The sequence below is a fragment of the Equus quagga genome, chromosome 10 (assembly GCF_021613505.1).
Source record: "Equus quagga isolate Etosha38 chromosome 10, UCLA_HA_Equagga_1.0, whole genome shotgun sequence".
Lineage (NCBI taxonomy): Eukaryota > Metazoa > Chordata > Mammalia > Perissodactyla > Equidae > Equus > Equus quagga.
The window spans coordinates 115,007,649-115,028,198 of record NC_060276.1 but is presented as its reverse complement, the minus strand read 5'-3'; the positions used below and the strand labels follow the sequence as shown (position 1 = coordinate 115,028,198).

At 40.5% G+C, this 20,550-nt stretch overlaps 1 protein-coding gene across 6 annotated transcripts in view; it reads right to left on the bottom strand.

Annotated features, from left to right (window-relative positions):
- The window catches only part of ARHGAP6 (Rho GTPase activating protein 6), a 463,892-nt gene that overhangs the window by 2,591 nt on the left and 440,751 nt on the right, over nucleotides 1-20,550 (bottom strand). For all 6 annotated transcript variants that reach the window (XM_046673809.1, XM_046673808.1, XM_046673810.1 and 3 more), the window contains 3 exons: nucleotides 16,852-16,949; nucleotides 4,977-5,245; nucleotides 1,689-1,769 (listed from right to left, as the gene is read on the bottom strand). In XM_046673809.1, coding sequence (XP_046529765.1) covers nucleotides 1,689-1,769; nucleotides 4,977-5,245; nucleotides 16,852-16,949 — 448 coding nt within the window. The remainder of the gene's footprint in view (nucleotides 1-1,688; nucleotides 1,770-4,976; nucleotides 5,246-16,851; nucleotides 16,950-20,550) is intronic.

Sequence of the window (20,550 nt, the reverse complement as noted above, 5' to 3'; positions counted from 1 at the left end):
CAGGAGGGCCACCTAAATGAGGTCTGAGCAATGAATGTGGAGAGATGTGATATGAGCCATTTCTAGGCCTGGTCTAATAAAAAACAAATGCATCCCTCGTCTTCCTTGCTCTCTCCCTTTGCTCAACTACCAGCCTGAGATGTAGAGACCCTGGAAGACTCCAAGGCCTCTGAGGATGGGGGAGACCCCAGCTAGATGGAACCTGGGCCTCTGAATGACTATGTGAAACAGAGCACTGCCATCTTTCCTTCCCCTGCATAATCCACAGTGGATTGTGATGTGAGGGAGAAATCAACATGTGACAGGTTAAGGCACTGACATTGAGAGGGTGTTCGTTACAGCAGTTAGCCTTCCCTAACTGATACAACTTTCTTCAGGAAAGTGAAGGGAGAGTGAAACAGTACATTTCACAAGCAAATGAGGAGTTCTTGGGGCTCATCTCCCCAGACTTCTACTTTCCTATGGATCTGCCCTGTTCTCTCGCTTCTTAAAAAGTAGGTGGGGAAAGAGAACAAGATCATTTTTATCGGGGAGGAGGAGATATGAGCATTTACACAGAGACAGATCAGAGTTGAAACAGCAGAAGGAAAATGGAGCAGAACATCTTGGAACAGTTTATTCTTGGGAGAAAATGCAGTAAAGCATTTCATAGGCTACAAAGAGATGTGGTTAGATAATGGATCAGTACTAAAGTCAGCTGGATTAGAGGCATTAATTAAAAATGCACTGATGCACTGTGATTTAAAAAATAATATGGGAGGTGTCACAAAACAATGAGAAAAGGGACTATATATACACACACACACATACACTTTCACATATATATACATAAACATTTGGAACAATAAAACAAAACAATTTACACATTTCATGCTATATATCAACATATACTCCAGATGGATTAGAGAATTAAGGGTTTAGAGGCAGCTCTGATAGCCTAGCAGTTAAAGTTCGGCACGCTCTGCTTCAGTGGCCCTGGTTTGGTTCCTGGGCATGGAACCACACCTCTTGTCTGTCAGTAGCCATGCTGTGGTGGTGGCTCACATAGAAGAACTAGAAGGACTTACAACTACAATATACAACTATGTACTGGGGCTTTGGGGAAGAAAAAAAAATAAAGAATTAAGGGTTTAAACAATGAAATACTACGGAAAAGTGTTATAGATGACTGATACTTAAGTAAAGATTAATTTGGTGAAAGAATTCAGAAAAAGTGATAGTGATAGACTTAATTATGTAAAACAAAAAATTAAAACTTCAGATGTCCAAAGGGGGGAAAAACGCAGGGGATAATATCAGTGGCAAACAATATGGACAAAGGGTTGATGTCTTTATTATATGAAGAGTTCATAAGAATCAGTTCAAAAGACACTAGCATGCATAAATAATCAGTGACATAAATGACAATTTGATGGGGGAAATTCAGTTAATTAATAGAAAAACTGAAAAATAATGGTGAGAAAGAAATGCAAATGAAAATAATAAATACAATTTTGTTTTTTAAATTAGCAAAAGTGCAAACCCAGCGATTTGCTATACTGATGAGATAAAGTGACAAGGACAGTACAGTGAAATGCTGCATTTTCAGTAATATTTGACAAGCATGCAATATGATGATAGGCAAAAATTAAAGAGAATTAATTTTAAAAGTAAATGCAATAAATAGTGTTTTAAAAATAATACTTTACCTGTCATTCCTGGGTCTTTGGGTCCACTTTTTAATGTTGAATGCCAAGTTCCCCAGATATTGAAAGGCTCCTCTGACATATCTAGGAACAAGCGTATAAAAAAGGTAGGTAACTCACAATGAAGATTGAAGGGCAAAAATCAATAAAGAAATATTTTATAATATTTCTTCTATGCAAAGTACTGTATTTGAGATTATGGTGAATACAAGACAGAATATAATGCAGAGCTGCCGCTCAGGAGACTTATTCCATTTGGAATTTACGAAAAGGCTCTTTCTATATCTGGTTGTGGTAGACAGAATAAGGGCTCTCCAAAGATGTCTATGTCCTAATCCCCAGAACTGTAAAGATGTTATATTCAAAAGGTACTTTGCAGGGGTGATTAAGTTATTGATTTTGTGATCAGGAGACTGAGTGGGCCTGATGTAACCATAAGGATTCTTTTTTGTTTTTTGAGGAAGATTAGCCCTGAGCTAACATCCACTGCCAAACCTCCTCTTTTTGCTGAGGAAGACTGGCCCTGAGCTACCATCCGTGCCCATCTTCCACTACTTTATATGTGGGATGGCTACCACAGCATGGCTTGCCAAGCAGTGCCATGTCCACACCCTGGATCTGAACCGCCGAACCCCAGGCCGCCAAAGTGGAACGTGTGAACTTAACCGCTGAGCCACTGGCCAGCCCCACCATAAGGATCCTTACAAGAGGGAGGCAGGGGAGAAGATGCTACGTTGCTAGCTTTGAAGATGGGTGAAGGGGGCGTGAGCCAAAGAATGTAGGCAGCCTCTAGAAGCTGGAAAAGGCAAGGAAACAGATTGTTTCCTAGAGTCTCCAGGAGGGAACGCAGTCCTGTGGACCCTTTTTAGACTTCTGACATCAAGAAGTATAAGCTAATAAATTTGTGTGTTGTTTTAAACCACTGAGTTTGTGGTCATTTGTTACAGCAATGATAGGAAATGAATACAATGGTGATGAGTAACAACAGCCTTCTAGGCTCCAAGCACATTAACATAGAGAGAGAGGAGCACTAGCTATAGTTTCTAAACTATCCTCAGGAATACTCAGCTATTGGCATCAACAGACTCATTCCTGCATGTATTCGTTCATATATGCCCTTAGTCTATCTGTAAATATTTACAGAGTAAGGCACTATATTAGGCATTTTCACCATCTCATTTAATCCTCACTACAATCCTGTGATGTGATTATAATGACTACTTCTAGAAGCAAATGTCTACTGGGTGCTTCCCTGTGCTCAGCAGTTCTTATGCATTCTCCCATTTAATTCCAAGGAGATGCACTTGAGTCCATACAGATGTGGCAAGTAGTGAAAGGAGTAGGTGAGAAATGCACACAGCGTTACATAGCAACTATTATCGAGCACTTAATACGTGCCAAGTTTTCTATTAAGGACTTTACATGGATTAGCTAATTAAACCCTATGAATTAATACTGCTATCTTCCTTGGTTTTCACGGGAGGAGGAAATGGGGCTCTGAAAAGTTCAATCACTTGCTTAATATCCTGCAGGTTGAAAGTGGCAGAGCAGTGTACGGACTCTAAATCTAGTGTTGTTGTCATTGGCTATTAACACTGCTTGCTTCTAGTTCCTTCAGGGTTATTTCCAAGGAGAGAGCCACAGGTTAGACAGGGTTGGTCAACCTCGGTACTATTGACATTTGCGGCTGGATCATCCTTTGTGGTGGGGTGTGCTGTGCACTGTGGGATGTTGCACAGCATCCCCAGTCCCTCCCACTAGATGCCAGTAGCACCCCTCCCAAGTTGTGACAAGCAAAAATGCCTCCAGACATTGTCACATGTCCACTGCGGGGGGGAGGGGGTGCAAAATTAAGAGCCACAGTGTCAGAGTTTGCCAAGATGCTGAAGAGATGGAAAGAGCTAACGTTTGCCTTAGTCTATCTGCTAATAAATTAGAGCTAATATGTATCTTAACCCACCTGTGAAAAAACTGTGAAGCAAAGACACTGACCCCGGGAGAAAAGAATTAAGCTTTCCTGGTGTGAACTTGTCTAAAAATCTCTCTTTGAATCTGTATTTAGAAACCCACTATGCCACACCTTTCAGAATAGCAAAATTCTCTTCAGATTGCTTTTGTTGTTGCTGCAGAGAATATTAAATATAGAAAATGTGTCACTAATTTAAAGAGCAAAAATTATAGCTCATTTATATATATCAGAAAGAGAATAGCTAAAGATCTATGATACATCAGTTTAATGGGACTATATCCTGGTCACGAAAAATGTCAGCAAAATGGAAAATGCTTAAGGATATGATTTTAAGTAAAATAAGCTTAGCTCAAAAGCAGCTATATTATGAAAACAAATACATAAAATTATGTAGGGACAAGGACTAGGAAAAATAAAGTTTCACATTTAACAAATAAATTTTGTGCCTGGTGGGAGCATGGATTACTGTTTTCATTGTAAATTTTTAAAATTATTTTTTGACATGGATATTTGTAAAATAAAAATAAACACGTCGTGATTTAAAAACACCAAAAAAAAAAAAAGAGCCTTTTAACAGTGGTTCTTGGGTTTAAATTACAAATTTAAGATAAAATAGCAAGAATTTTTACTATGTCTTCCAATTATTACTTAGTGTCTCGCTGAGTCCTTGCCTTGAGGAATTACTCCGTGGAGGGAAAGAACAGAACCAAACATTCGGTGGTCAAATAGATTTGGTAAAAACTGCAAATCACACCCTCCCTCCCATTGTGGAAATTCATGGTGCCCATTAGCACTTTAAAGAGTTTGAGAAATTGTACAGTAGAGAAACCATTAGCTTGGTTAACCCAGCATTTCCCGGATGTATTTGACCATGAAGCCCTTATTTTGCCTAAAAATCTTAATCTCCCATGGAGACCTCTTTGGAACACGGTATCTCATTATATAGTAGGTTCAGCTTATTCTTTTTATGAAAGTAACAGCAACAATTGGGTGACTAGCAAATATACACCCAAATTCACTGGCCAGGATACACAAAGTTCTTCAGGTGCTGGAGGGAAAAGAGTCACCTGGGAATACCAGTGGCTTTCTGAGCATGAAACTGCTCCCCAGATATCTGAGTCTGCAGGGACCCTCCAAGCTGACAACTAGGCTCATCACACCTTCCTCTTCCTAGAGTAGGTCTACAGCAGGTACACAGTAAATGCTCAATGAATTACAGAGATGTAAAACAAGGAAGGGATGGAGAGAAGGTCCAAAGTGCCCACTCCATGCCACATGCAATCAGAGTCACTGATTTGGCCAGCACTGGTCAGGCTCGTTACCTTTCCCAAGCCTTGGTCTAGGAGAACTCTCCCTTGACTTTGACGATGGCAAGTGGCCCACCAGCACATACTGTTCTGGCCCTTTGTAAACCTTCTCTGAGCCCCCCGAGGCCGCGTCCTCTTGCATAGCCAGCAGGGAGCGCTCAGATAGCACTGGGGAGTTGTTGTCATAAGGGGAGAGGTCTCCGCTGGAGGCCTTGTTGGAGTCTGTGGATGAGTGCCTTCCTCCCATGGAAAAGGAAACTTCCGACCGCAGCATGTCAGGGCTTCTGGCACAAGGAGACAATTACAGGTGCGTGAGTATATTAACAATAGTGATCAGATTCAAACAATACAACCGTTACACAAATGACAGGAGGAGAATGCAAGGACACAGAGGCTGAAACAAAAAGACCTTTTGAGCAACGTTCCAAGACTTCTACATCAATAAGGTGAAAGCTTTTCCAGGAAATGGCCAGCAGAGGGCAGTAAAACCCAACAGATGTTACAGGCAACGTCACGGCGAAGGCGGGGAGGGTGGATGAAACAAGAGATGGATCCCTGTATTTTCCAAAGTGCATCGCTGAAATGCCTGTTGGTTTAATCCCTGTTCCCATCTTAAAATTGAAGTCTGATGCTCACTATCTGTTAAGTAAGGAAAAACTGGTAGATAACTCTTTTACTTTCCTTAATATCTTGAATTAAAAATAATTCAGATAAAAACTGATTGCAACTTTACATGAAGTTCATTACGACTTTATGGACAACTTTTCTCCTCCCACCCAAATACGCAGTGTAAGTGAACCCATCCTTCCTGTGACGACGAAGACGATGATGTTAATGATGCTGCTACTGGTGGGAATAATTGTTTCATGTATAAAATGGCTGAAAAGATAAATATATGACCACCACTAGAGTCCATTGTATTTAAATATACCCAAGATGATTCTACAAGGCACTAGTGCTTTTACAAGTTGATATGACATACTAATTAGCATATCCATTACGTTTTACATGTGTATGAGTTGTCACAGCAACAGAGATAACAGTGAAAACGTGAGTGGAACAGGAAAACGAGACCATTAGGAACATGAAGAGAGTGTTCGAAGTCTTACCTGGGAACATCTGTATTTTCTACCTTCCTCAAAACAGTGGCCCTGACAACATCTTAAAGGGAAATGATCATAGGTTGATTAAAAGTTCCAGAACCTGCTTCTGTTTTCCCCCCTACTTCACTTCTCTTTGCTTTCTTTTGGTTTAATTTTTCAAAACAAATCCTCTGTTACCTTAAAGAAGGTAAACACATGCCTAAGCGATCCTTTCCTAACCAAATGGAACACAGAGGAATGCAACACAGAGGAAGTGCACTCAGAGGGGCTCGAGCTTCATCTGTGGTTTCCAGCAGGGGTCAGTGTCCATGGGGAAGCAACTCAGCATCTGTGACATGCCTCGTCTGTCACTCAGGCAGCCAAGGGCTCGAGCACTTTTTGCTGAGGGAATTTCTTACACACATGGAATAAATAAGTCCTTTCCTTGCCTCCTCTTTAAACAGATGACAGATAATCTTATGGGAAAAGAGTCAGAGGACAACCACGAGGATGATTTTCCAGAAACATTAGGCTTCCAACGAATGAAGGAAAAATAAAAGGAACTTACGACGTCTGCTGGAAAGTGGAGAAAAAACTATTCAATCTACATATCTAATTAAAGGGGAAAAAGTCCCCCTAATTCTAGTGGAGGGAACACAAAATAAAACCAATGGACAGACATCTGTCTTCATGGGTTCGACTCTAGTTGAGGAAACTTTACTATGAAAATGAGAAAAATTGAATGTGTTGAACTGGTAGCTGCACAGAGCTCAGCTCAGAATCAGGGTTCTATGTTGTGACGACTGCTAGAAAATATATTACCGGGCTAATTTCAATTGTTTTCTCTGTTTAGTTGACATTTTTTCCACTCATTAATGAAAATGTGTTATGTTTACTCAGCAAGAGTAAGTTATGGTGTTATATCAATAATAGTGGGTATATAAAGCCTTATTTTATGGACGTTTTAAAGAAAGTCAAGAAAGTTCATTAGCCAAAACAAAATACCTATCAAGGCTACGAATGCTTTTCTGCCCCCTCTCACTGGGAGGAAAGTTTTGGAAAGGTCATATTTTAGCTTATGGAGACCCCAATAGTTCTGTCTCATGTCTTGCTCATCTGTCTTACAAAACATATAGAAGAGAATACATTCGACAAAATATTATAAGATTCAGCCAAGAGTTATGTGCACAAAGAAAGATACCCTATGGATGAAATTTCTCTTAAGTCTCAGTACCAGGGAAATTTGGGTTTCTAGCAAGCAAGGGTATTTTTACCTTACGGAACCATGCATCATGTAATAAATAATGTATCTGTCTTTGCAATTCCTTGGCTCCAAGGAACTGGGGCTCCACTCGAGTTGGTGTATTGAACCTTGTGGCATGCCTTTCTGTGTTTCACACCCCAACTGTACCTCATCCTCTTACTCTTTCCATTGTTTCTCTTTCCCTAGTCTCTCAAATTACTTACTACAATATCATTCCACTTTACATATTTTTGCAAGCTGCTTCAATAAATAGTTTTTAGATTGATATACAGATGGGGAAATCACACCCACATTAATTGTTGGGGTTATTGAAAAGGCAGTGTGCTTCATGAGAACATGTAGTTTGGTTAAAACAAAACAAAGTAAAACAAAGAACAATAATAACAATAACATGTATAACCGAAGCTGCCACATGATTTTTTCCTCCATTTTCCTGGCTGTGATCTGATGAAGCAGAGGTGAGACAGGAGGAGGTGGAGGGCCGTTGTTCCTTTCTTCTGTTCTTGGGGCTGACTCTGCAAAGTCTCACACAGTGGTACTGACACAGCACCATCCACATCACCTGGGAACTTGTTGGAAATGCAAATTCTTAAGCTCCATTCTGGACCTACTGATGAGAGCTCAGTGCAGAATGAACAGCGGGGCCCTAAGTTAGAAAATTATTAAGAATTTCAAGATGGTGACAGCAGATTATTAAGCCAAACACTGGCTTCTTCTGTGTGGGGTCCTGTGCAACTGTACAAGTTGCAGCCAGTGAAGCTGGCTTTGCCTACTAAAAGGGAATCTCTGGAAGTGGGGCTAACAAACTGTGTTGTAAAAAGCCCCCCAGGTAATTCTGATGCATGGGGAATTTTGAGACCCTCTCATACCGACCCTACTCTCCCTCCCTCAATCCATAGATGTGACAGTGGGCTAAGGATCTACTGATTCAAATCAGGAGGGAAACCACAGAAAGTGGCCAAAAGCTCAGCACTAGCTGGCAGTGGGGACAAATGTGTTGGCCTTGACCTTGAGGTGGCTGGGCCCCGAGCTGAGTAAAGGAGGAGAGTATGCCCATCCCAGCCAGCTCCAGTCAGTAGGATGCAGATAACTGAATGTAGTCTGGTTATGGATCAGAACATGTTAAGGTGAGAGAGGGGCAGGAGAGGCCAACCTGTCTTTCTCTGCTCTTCTGGTTCATTCTCATAAGCCAAGCCACCAAAGTGACCACAGCTGGGGGCCCAATTAGGGGAGAACCTGGAGGAGGCGGCCAAAGCTAATCCCTGGAGGCAGAAGTGGATGAGATGTCTCACAGTTGACACGGGCCATGAACCTCCTCATGGTGGCTGGAGTCACAGCCAGGGACACGAGCCGATGGGGCTGTGCAATGAGAGGTGATGCCTTCTTTTCCCAGCCACCCAGCATGTCTCGGCAATGGAAGAGGATACAGCTTGAGTAGACATGGCAAGCAGCTTGTGAAACACATTTATGTGAAATCACTCCTTGGCTTGTGAGAAGAGTAAAAGTTGATGTTTATACAGAGATCATTATGTGGCAGGCACTGTGCTAAGCTACTGCTAACAACTCTCCTTATTTCTCATCATCACAGTCTAGACATGACTGAAAGAAATGAGATGGCTAAATAACACGTCTTTCTAGCAGTAGAGGCAGTAGAGGTTGAGACCCTTCACAAATTTATTTGATAAATAGTATTCAATATTATTGAAAATCAATAGTAAAAGGGTATATTTTATATTTAGAGTTGTTGGCCTTTTTAAAGGTTTGAAGTATTTCCTATCTATCATTTTATTTTCTCAGCAGAGGTCAGTAAGGTTGTGGCCAAATTTGCCTAAGAACCCATGTCCAAGAATTGTCTTTCCATAAGAGACAACCAACTAATAAACAAAACAAAATTATTTTATTCATGCCTCAGGACTCTCACTACAACATAGGCAGTTCAGAGTTTTAAAAAATTTAGTGTCATTCCATTGCTTTATCATTAAATCTATTGGAAACAAATCCAGAACCCTTCTTTTGGGTATCTCTGAAAAATGAGCCAAGCAGCCACCAATGTCATCTCTGATTTGTCTCTGAGATGATCTAACTCTATAAAGACAATTTTAAGTTCAGTGTTCCAAGTAAAGGCAATAAAATATTCATGTATTTATGTATATAAAATATTTACTCTAGCCAGTGATTTCCTAGATGAGAAAGAGTTTAAAAGCACATAGGGCCCTCTCTCTCTCTGTCTTGGAATTTAATGGACTGAGGTTAGGATTGTTGAGTGGATAGGTTGCCAGTTGACATGGGTTTGCCTCCATGAATGGAGAGGTTCCCCATTAGACCTGAAAACCCTAGGACCATCCACAGCATGCATGGCCAGTCTCAGCTAACCAAATAAGCATGAGATGGACATGGAGAGCGAATCACTTTCTCACCCTTAGCTGTTCCCTCCAGGTCAGGGTGTAAACACGCTGGCAGGGTACTGTGGGCAGGCCTGTACTGCAGCCGGAAGCACAGAACTTGTTCTGCGGATAAATGGAAAACTCCGGTTCAATCACCGGATGTGGCCAGCCCAGCCACTCGGTGAGCTACTCCAGTGAAAAACATCCTTGGAGATTTCAAACTTGCGTTGGCTTCATCCTTGGCTCAATCCTTCAACTGATAAAGCTCAGTCTGTTGGAACTCAAAGCACATAACCATCTTGAATGATATTAATTCTACTGGCAAAGGAATCCACTGCCACAGCAGTTCTGTATTTATGGAGGATTTTCACATTAATCACGCTCAGTTCTGCAAAGCATCCCTTACACAGAATCCTAGGAACAAAGGCACCTCACGCCAAACAGACGCTGACATGGATCCAAACTCCCCACCAGATGAATCCAGCACCCTGGATATTAGAACTTGTCCAGGGCTTTTGTGAAATTTCACTCATTTTTAGCTCTTATAAACTCCCTCCTAATAGCCCTGGCATATGCAGGCATTTATGACAGAGGAAAAGAAAAAAATGCTGACTGTATTAATTTTACTTACAGTATGCCTGATAAAACATCTTCAAATGAATATTTTGCAAGTTTATAAAGAAGTTGTGAATCACAGGAAGTGTGTTGACAGAAAGACATGGTGAGATAAATTCTCCCTCTGTCTTGAATTGCCTTTCCATAGAAGGCACATTCACACATTTTGAAATTTTTCATTATGGAATTCTCTATTCCACATATGTTTTTCCTAAAATTGTCTGGCTGAAAAGGCTTTCTTGAATGGAGCGTGTGTGTGTATGGTTAACGTTTCATAATTTCCAAGGAACCAGGATAGAATGACAGTTGAGGCCACCAGCTACTGCCAGTCAATAGGATTCACTGCTGTTATACTATACTGGAAAAGAGTGATTTCTTGTCCCTGAAAATTTCCTGAGAACTTTTCTGGTTTTACAAATCCTAATAAAAGGAAAACAGAAATTATAGTTCATCTTGTAACACTTCAAGGTTTTGTGGAAGAAGATATTTTTAATGACAATCTTTGAAAGATTAAAATAAATTATCTACATGATAATTCATGGTTAAAATAAGTTATCTACATGATTTAAGTGTGATGCCTTTAAATTATAAGAAGGCATAATGCTCCACCATCGTGAAGAAGATAGACATTATTCAACAGGAGGAACAGCTGGCTCAACAAAACAATTACTTTCCGGTTCGGAAATTTTATCCTTTGAGACAACTATGAGTCTTCCTTCACAGTACTGACTGGCTGGCCACCAGTTCTGCTATTTTGGGGGGTAATTTCAGTGAAAACTTTGTGAAGGCCATTAACAGAATTAAATACAATGAAATTTTAAAATATATACCTATGGATTTGGTTTATCCATATTGGCCTTCTTGCCAAATGCAGTTAAATTTGTTGTACATTGATTTTGTTCCCAGAGTATAATAGGGAAAATGCTCTCCTTAGCCTTGTATACCATATAGGTATACCATATAGGTATACACGGTTTTATGTAATTTTTTTTTTTTTAGGAAAATTAGCCCTGAGCTAACATCTGCCACCAATCCTCCTCTTTTTTGCTAAGGAAGACGGGCCCTGGGCTAACATCCGTGCCCATCTTCCTCTACTTTATATGTGGGATGCCTGCCACAGAATGGCTTGACAAGGGCTGTGTAAGTCTGCACCAGCGATCCGAACCGGCAAACCCTGGGCTGCCAAAGCGGAACGTGCGAACCTAACTGCTGTGCCACTGGGCTGGCCCCTGGTTTTATGTAATTTTTTAACGGTTAATTTTTTCCCCAGAACATTAAAGCAGTTGAAAAATTGAAAAGTAGGTATATTAGAACTTTCAACATTATATTAAGTTTAAATGATTTATTTCTGCCCAAACAGAATTTTATTACTATTTTAATTCACGTTATCTTAATTAAAAGTTATTTAAGACTATCACTTGGTCCAAAGAAATTGTCAAATGTAGCAGTTCTCTCAGTTGAAAATGAGATAGTCAAAGAAGTCTATTTTCAAAGCATTATTGATGTGTTTACTTCCATTTAAGCCAGGGGCACATATTTTACCTTTTGTTTCAGTCTCCAGTATGGCTTGGCATGGCACTAGCCTTTTAAACATTTTTTGCTATTTTGTTCACCGTAGATTTTTGGCATTAACTTTGACTTTTTAAAAATATTAGCGTTCAATATTGCTCATTTCGATTACATAGTTTTTAAAAAAATTTTGCACCTAGATGAGCGCCTCACTCTCCTCACCCTAGCCCCAGCCCCACGATGACACCTCTGTTCAACACACCTTGTCCTCTTGATTAACCTGCCATTCTCACCCCCTATTTCCTTACACCCCTAAATCAAAGGAAGGATATCTACTTTAAGTCTCTCGAAAGAAAAGCATATAATTCTAATAAATATACCAGACAAGCAATTAAAAACCTGGAAGTCTTGCATTGTTACTAATATAAATCTCTTCTAATCTCTCTTTAGCATTCCATTTTAGTTGAAGCCAAAAATGTAAGTAGACAAGCACAAGAAAAAATGATGAACCCTCCTTTCACTCCTCCAATTCCGTTGTTGTATAAAGAAGAGGAGAACTCAAACCAAAACATTAAATCCCCAAATATCACTAAATGTTTGATCTGTTCTCAGTTCTACACTCTTTTGAAAATTTACTTTCCACTCGAAATAAAATCTTGTGCAGTTTCCACGTGGAGCACAGAAATCTAAAGCTTTCTTTAGGTAAGTGAACTGATGGTAAAGAATGGAAGCTTCAGGAAAAACCCCAAAGGGTCAGAAGAGAATAATGTGGGAGATCATGCGGCACTGCACGGAAGATATTCATTTTAGAAGATACTGCTGCTTCCCACTTGTCGTCTTCCTGCAAATCCTTTCACTTCTTACCTTTTATAGCCCAAGTCTCAACCTTCTAGCTGAGTTTTCACTAAACAAAGTCTTCAAAACAAGAATTCTATCCATTCACATTGTGCCATGGCTTGTCCAGGCCCTCTCTTTCATTCCCTGTGAACATGCAATCGCCTCCAGTCCCTCCTGAAATCTGTCTGGCCTAGTGTGAGCAGGTCATGTTCCCACTTCAGTGCCTTTTCATCCTCATCCCTCTCTCTTTTCCAGAACCCACATTGTCATCCTGATGCCGATTAGATCAGGCATGTACAGGTGGGCTTTGCCTTTAGACACAGCCACAACTCAACATGGATGGGTTCTCTCTTGTGCCATATTGCCTTCATAGATCGCTATCTTGTGGATGGCAAGATAGAACCTAGTGATGCCCAAGTCTTTGGGAAGTAGTTGTAAATAAACAAAATGGTGAAATTTGAAGTAATGTGATAGTAATTGTTAACATTTATTAAAAACCAGATACTATTCTAATAGCACAACAGTTCTATAAAGTAGTTTCTAGTTTAGATGAGAAAATTGAGACAGAAAGAAATGAATTTATTTACCCCAGACCACAGAGCTAATAGCAGTGGAACTGGAATTTGAACTCAGACGAGCTAGCTCTAGATTTTATGCCATACAGGCACGCGCCATTGATAGATAATTGACATACCAATATAGCCAGCATCATCTGGCATTTGGGGTACTGTAATTTGTCACCCTTGTAATCTATCATTAATGTAATCTATCGTCATTGTAATTCACTGTCACTACTTCCTGATTTAAGCACTGTCACTGCTTCCTGATTTAAGCGCCACCCCGCAGCCTGCCATTTAAGAGCTTCTGCTTTCTGTGCCAGCCAGCCTCTTTTTTGTGCCCACAGCTAGCCAACATATTTACTGTTATGTCTAGACCCTGCTTCAAGCTCCCCGAACATCTGGGCCCTGGTGATGCTTCTCCAGTCTTCAAAGTTCACTGCAAATCCTTGCTCTTCTCAGAAGCCATGCCTGAGACTGCATCCAAGTCACATCTCTTTCTCTTCTCCAAACTCCAAGTGGATTTATGGTCTGGGGTATTGGTTCCCTTCCTTTGTCAACACAAAAAACCCTTTTTAATGTCAAAAACCACCTGCCTCGAATCCCCATGTGATAGTAACTACGCAGTATCTACTGTGGAAAATCTAAGTCAGAGGTTCTTACACCTGGCTGCTCAGTAGAACCACATGGGGAGCTTTTAAAAAACCCACTGTCCAGAGTGTACCCCAGAAGGAAGGAATCAGACTCTTTAGGGGTGGCATCCAGGTGTAGTGGTTCTTCAAGTTCCCCAGGTGATTAGAATAGGCAGGCAAGTGTGAGAACCAATGGCCCAGCACATACCATTTTGCACTCTGTGACATACTTAATAACACGCCTCCTATTGCTTTGACCCTTGTGGGCCTCCTTCAGCAAGTCTACAAGCTCTTAAGGTCAAGAACATTCCTTGATATTTTAAGCTTTCATTACTCAGTGTGGATCATGGACCAGCCGCATCACAGCATCATCTGGGAGCTTGTTAGAAATGTGGATTCTCAGACTTCCTTTCCCAGACCTAGTGATTCAGAAAGAGCATTTTAACAAGATCTCCTGGTAATAGTTTGAGAAGCACACATTTAAGGCACAAAGAGACTGCCTATAGCTTGAGAGGTAGAACTCTCAAGCCTCAGAAGGCCATTAAAAGTAAATATATATTTATTTATTTGTGTATGTATCTTTTCTTCATGACATCATTATCAATCTTCTGGGCTGTTCGTTGGCCTGTACTTAGAGGGAAAAAAACCAAACACTTCCTTCTCCTTCTTACTAAGAAAATCTTCTCCAAATGTTTTCTATTTGATAACGCTAGTCTCTGACATCCACAGAGCTCCTGTGAGCTCACCTCCCTTTCTTTGAAGTCCTGACACTCACCTAAGATCTTGTTCTAGGGTCAGCTTCCTAGACCTTACACTTCTTATTCTTTTAGGGATAGGGAACAGAAGAAGCTGGACAACTGTATCGCTTGGGATGGGCTTAATATGCACACTTCCTCCTTTTCCTAAGAGTAGAGAAAGGAAGGTTCGCTTCTTGGCATTTATATGCAAAGAGTGTACTTGAAAACCACAAAAAAATAACTTCTACCAACCATTCTTCATAGTATAATATTTATATATTTTTAAATGTCATATAAAAGCAGAAATTCAGCAAGTCAAAATCAGTGGTTTTTTAGGTGTGTATTTTCTAGCTTTCCCACAGAGTACCCATGAAATGTTATAAATGCAGCTTAATGAGGGATTCACAAACAGAAATGCTGCCATGTCTGTTTTTTTTTTGTGCAGAGGAGAGAAATAAGTAAGTTCCTTAAAATTCTGGTGATACAAGATCTACTGTGAAGAAAAGCCATTTGTTAGTTTAAATTGGAACTTAGACCTAGATGACAGGTAGAAATCTAACAAAAATTTAAGTGAGCCCAATTCTCTAATATGAAAAGCACAACCGTGAAATGCCAGTCCATTTATACAATTTGATTATATTTTTATTCCCTCATGGCTCTTGGGACTTGAATTCAGGTAGAACATCTTATTTGAACCAGAATTGGTCCTGATAACTATTGGTACAGAGATGGATTTTTAAAAGTGCATTTGAAAGGATAATCCAATTAAAAATTCTTCCCTGCAAGAAATAGAGTGAAGCTGAATTCAGCAGTATTATTAATGTAATGACCCAGGAAAGAAGGAGGCCTGAACAATTTCCTTTCACCAATGAAATTTCCTTTCACCAAATTTCTCTAAAGAATATAATTTTTCTGTTGTTTTTTGAAGAAGATTAGCCCTGAGCTAACATCTGCTGCCAATCCTCCTCTTTTTTTGCTGAGGAAGATTGGCCCAGAGCTAACATCCGTGCCCATCCTCCTCTACTTTATATGTGGGAGGCCTGCCACAGCATAGCTTGATAAGTGATGCATAGGTCCACACCTGGGATCCGAATCAGTGAACCCCAGGCTGCCAAAGCAGAGCATGTGAACTTAACCACTGCACCTCCGGGCCAGCCCCAGAATACAATTTTTTTACATATGAAACAGTTTTAAATGAAAATTAATATATCAAATTCAACTTAAGTATAAGGGAACAATTTAATGTGTCAGTGTTTCTAAGATACCATTGAATAAGACATACCATTACTTTATATATGACTAAGAAAAAATGCTATGAATTAAATTAGGACACGCCATTGATTATAAGATTAATCTCAATCTCAGAGATGATAAAACAGGGGGGAAAATGTGCCTTAGAATTGTCGAAATTCAGTAGATTAAATGCACAACATAAATGATAGTTTCACGAGAGGATAACGACAACTTTTCCTGTCACAAATTTAAGGTTTGGGGTCATGGTGGCAACATTGCTTCTGGTTAATGATGCAATATTACCCCCTTAACTGGCTTTGCCAAATGCTCAGCACCCCCATACACTTTGCCTCTGCAGCAAATGGTTGAGATTGATCATAAAATCTGACTAATGCAAAAATTCAGTTCTCCTCCTTTGGGGGCAAAATGGTGGCAAACCATAGCCTACAGCATGGCTTGCATTTAACTCATTGCAAACATGGGTGCACGTGGAGACCAGGGTGCATTTTTATCAAAAGAATGCTAGCCATAAAGAATGGGAGAATCAAGAGGGTGCACACCTCTGATTTCAAATGGACACCTAGGCTTTGGCTGAGGCCTGTCTTGTGGTTTGGTCATGCGTTGCTTATGCTGGTAAATGACACATGTAAGATGCATCCAGGCACAGCCTTAGTGGCCCCTAGTAAAGTTATGAAGATTCTAGAGGAAGAAGCACTGATACACATCATAATTGGTCCCTTGAGTTTCTTCCCAATGATTTAGTGCTTTTTTTTCCAAGTAAACACAGTCAAAAGACCTCAAGGGGCTAGAAAAAGCCAAAAAATAAAACAGAAAAATCCCCTAAAGCAGTTTCTAATTTAAGTGGATTGGTAAGACTGAAGTATTTCCTGGTTAGGTGGACCCATCAGATTTGCTAGGAAGTTGCCAAAATTCCACTTCAAGTAACCCTGCGTGGAGTTATGTAAACCTTTGTAATTCTTTAGAAACGGAAATAGAAATCCCCAGGGTGGCTCCAGCAGATGGAACAACTGGGTACTCACGATGATTGGGAGGCCTTTCTTCTGAGTAAGTAGTCCACCACGTCGGGATCGGTCTCCAACAGGCTGATCAGCACTTCGTTCTGGAGATCCGGGGGAACCTGGAGGGGCACAATGGTGAGGCATAAATAAAACTGCTCCAGAAAGACGCAAACCATGGTCATTGGCAACTTTACAACAGCATAAAATGGAGCCTTAAAAGTCATAAGAGAACAGAGTGATCCATTGGTTAAAACCAAACCTACACGGACCCATACAGCCAGTTTAATTCTTAGGACAAACTGGATGATTACCAAATAGGTATGTTCAATCCAAATTGCCGCCCCTCTTAGGACTGGAGATAGAGCCTAATCATTTGGATACCTCTGTTGTTCTGACTAGATTTTCTTGGCTTTGAATAAGCAAAACGTCATGGTTAAGAGGAATAGTGTTGATAATTTATTGTCCAAAAAGGGACACTTTCTAGAGTTCACATTTATAACTATGCCAAGGCAACAGGCATAAATTATGACTGTCTTGGGCATTTCTGGAACATAGGATCAGTTTATTAAGAGGATAGGCCCTTGAGCCAGACTGCTTGTGTTTGGGTCCTGGTTCCAATTACTAGCTGTGGGACCTTCGGCAAGGTATGTAACCTTTCTGGGTCTGAGTTTCCTCATCTGTTAAATGGCGGTAAAAATAGTACTCACCACAAAGTGTTGCTGTGGTGATTAAATGACTTGTTATATATTGAGAGCTCAGAACAGTACCTGGCAGATAGCAAATACTAAAAAAAAGTGCTGACTACATTTGCACATGTCATTTTCTCTTTCAGTGCCTCCTTTCACTCCTTTCTTGGATCCTGGTCCACCAACAATTAAAAGTTTCTCGCCTATAATTTGACAAGGCATTCACTAGAGTTCTAATGATGAGCATCACATGTTTCTTTAAGCCTAATCCACAGTGCATTAGAGGATGACCTTACAATCCTAAATCACTCATGTGGAAATGTTGTATGAGAAAAGGCTAAACTCAGCTCCAATGGTTTTCTACTCTGTAAGGCGCCGGTAGCTCAACCAAAGGAAATTCAAACTATTGAGAGAATAAATTTTCAGTCTGATTCTCTCACATGTGGGCTCAGAGACAAGACTCTTAAAAACTGCAGGGACAAGTTTTCTGAGAATAAGTGGTTGGTGGAGAATTTGCCTCCTGCCTCTTGCAGAACTCAATTCTTCTTGAGTTCTGAGAAGCTGGAAACAATTTTATTAATAAAAACAGGGATGAGAAAGCAACAAAATGCTTCCCTTCTCTCATAAATCTGCTCCTCCTACTTCATCCTGAATCTTCATTAATGACATTGCCAAACCCTAGTCACACAAATTCAAAATCTGGGTTGCATTCAAGCTTCTTGTGTCCTTTCTTCTCCCTGTTCAGAGCCAGGAGATTACTTGATTTCATCTCCACGATGCCTGTTACTTCTTTCTTCTATCTTCCATTCCCATTGCAATGATTCAAGTTTGAGCCCTCAGTGCCCCTTTGTAGTGGTCATCTTGTGGCCATTACCAGCCTTCATTTCCTTCTTCTCATAACAGTCATAACCCAAGTTCCCCCTGGAAAACCAACTGCTCCCCAACCCTTAGCTCAATGGTGAAGTATAACCTAGTCTAGGCCAATGATCATTCCATTCTCAGACTACTATGGTTGCCTGAGCAATGGGAATACGACTCCATTAGAGGCAGTGAAAAGCTGTGAGTATTTCCCTGAGACTTCTGAGAGAAAGGATACAGGGCCTGTAGCCACAGGGGGCCTGAGGATTGTGCTGACAATTAAAGAAACAATAACAAGAAATGGAGATAAAGAAAAAGAGTCTCTTGACATCATTTGAATCCTAGGTAAAGCTATGCCTGAAGTCTTACAGTATTTGCTTTTGGATTGTTCAGCTATGTGATTCTCCAAATTCCTTAAGCTAGTTTGAGTTTTTAGTTGAAAAGAAAGGTGCATCCTTGGTGGGCCTTTGAGGCAAGAGTTTGCTAACTTGTGTACTATCTATTTCCTTCAACGTGTGCATCAAATTTCTTCTCTGCCTGGTTGTCAGAATGCTCTGATCAAGATACTCACTTGCTCAAAAAACTCTCTCTATCCCTACAGCTGAAGCCCTCTGCTTGCTTTCCTGACCCCAATCTGAATTCCCCTACAGCTGAAGCCCTCTGCTTGCTTTCCTGGCCTCAATCTGAATTTCCCAATTTTTCCCCTAGCAGTTATCCTCACACACCCTCCACTTCAGCACCAGTGCACTTCTCACTCTGGCCTTTTCCCACCTCATTCCTTTAATTCATTACATAAATATTTGGTGAATGCTTACTGAGTGCCAGGCACTGGATGCTGGGATTCATCTACAAACCAAACAAACAAGAATCCTTGTCTCCTTGAAGCTGACAATGAATATGGGAAGACTGGCATTAAACAAATAAAGAAAACACAGCATGGATCACATGGAGAAAAACAAAGCAAAGAAGGGAGATGGAGAATGCTGGGTGGGGAGAGTGCAATTTAAATAGGATAGTCAAGTCACAGAGAAACTGACATTTTAGCAGAGAACTGAGTTTGATAAAGGAATTGGAGAAAATCATTCTAAGCAGAAGGAAGAAAAAATTAGCAAGATCTTCAGACAGAAGCAGTGAGGAGGCCAGTGAGGTTGAAACAGAGTGAGAGGAAGGAGGTAAGTGGTAGGAAGTGTGTCAGGTAGCCAAGGTCAGATGTTGTGGAGTCTTATGGGTCATAATAAGGACTTCTGCTCTCAATCTAAGTGGGCGGGGAGCCACTGGAGGTTTCGAACAGAGGATTAACATGAATTGTCATCACTCTGGCTGCTGAGTTGACAGTAGATTGCAGGGAGGCAAGGGGTGATACAGGGAGTGCAGATATATCCAGAAGAGAGACGATGGAGTGCTGAAGCAGAGTGGTGAGCTGTTGAGAAATATTTGGGTCCTGGAGATAGTGAAGATAGCGATGATAGCATTAGCTAATCTGTTGGGTGAAGAAAGAAAGAGAGAGGGAGAGGGAACAGGAGAGGGAGAATACGAAAGAATGACTTCAATGTTTGGGGCCTAGACACATGGAAGGATGGGGTTGCCATTGACTGGTATAGAGAAGCTGCAGGAGGAAGAGGCTGGGGGTCACAATTAGGGGTGTAGCTTTGATATGATAAGGGTGAGAGAGGCCTGTGAGACACACAAATAAAGGAAAGATCTAGTAGGCAATTGGGAATAAGGATCTGGGGTACAGGGAGCAGGCCTGGGCTGGACATAGAAATTTGGGAGACACATATAGATGGCATTTAAAGCTCTGTGACCAAACGCAATGGCCTGAGAATGAGAATGGAAGAAAAGAAGGGGCAGGACTTTTAGGTCAAGGCTGAGACATTCTGTTTTCTTACTTTATTGAATAAATTAAACAAATAAAAAGACTGATAATTTTCACCATAATTTTTTCAAACAACATGACCCAACAGATATGTACTATTATATCAATTTGTCAAAAAGTAATACCTAAAGGGTGAAAATGAAGAGAAAGAACTCATTTTTAAAAAATTAACAGCAAAGCAAACAATAATATAGGCCAAAAAACGGGTAGCCTGAACTTTTTAAAAAAGAAACTAACACGAGCAAATTAGAAAAAACATTTGTATTTTCCTCCAGTTAGTTTAATTTAAAATTTTCTATG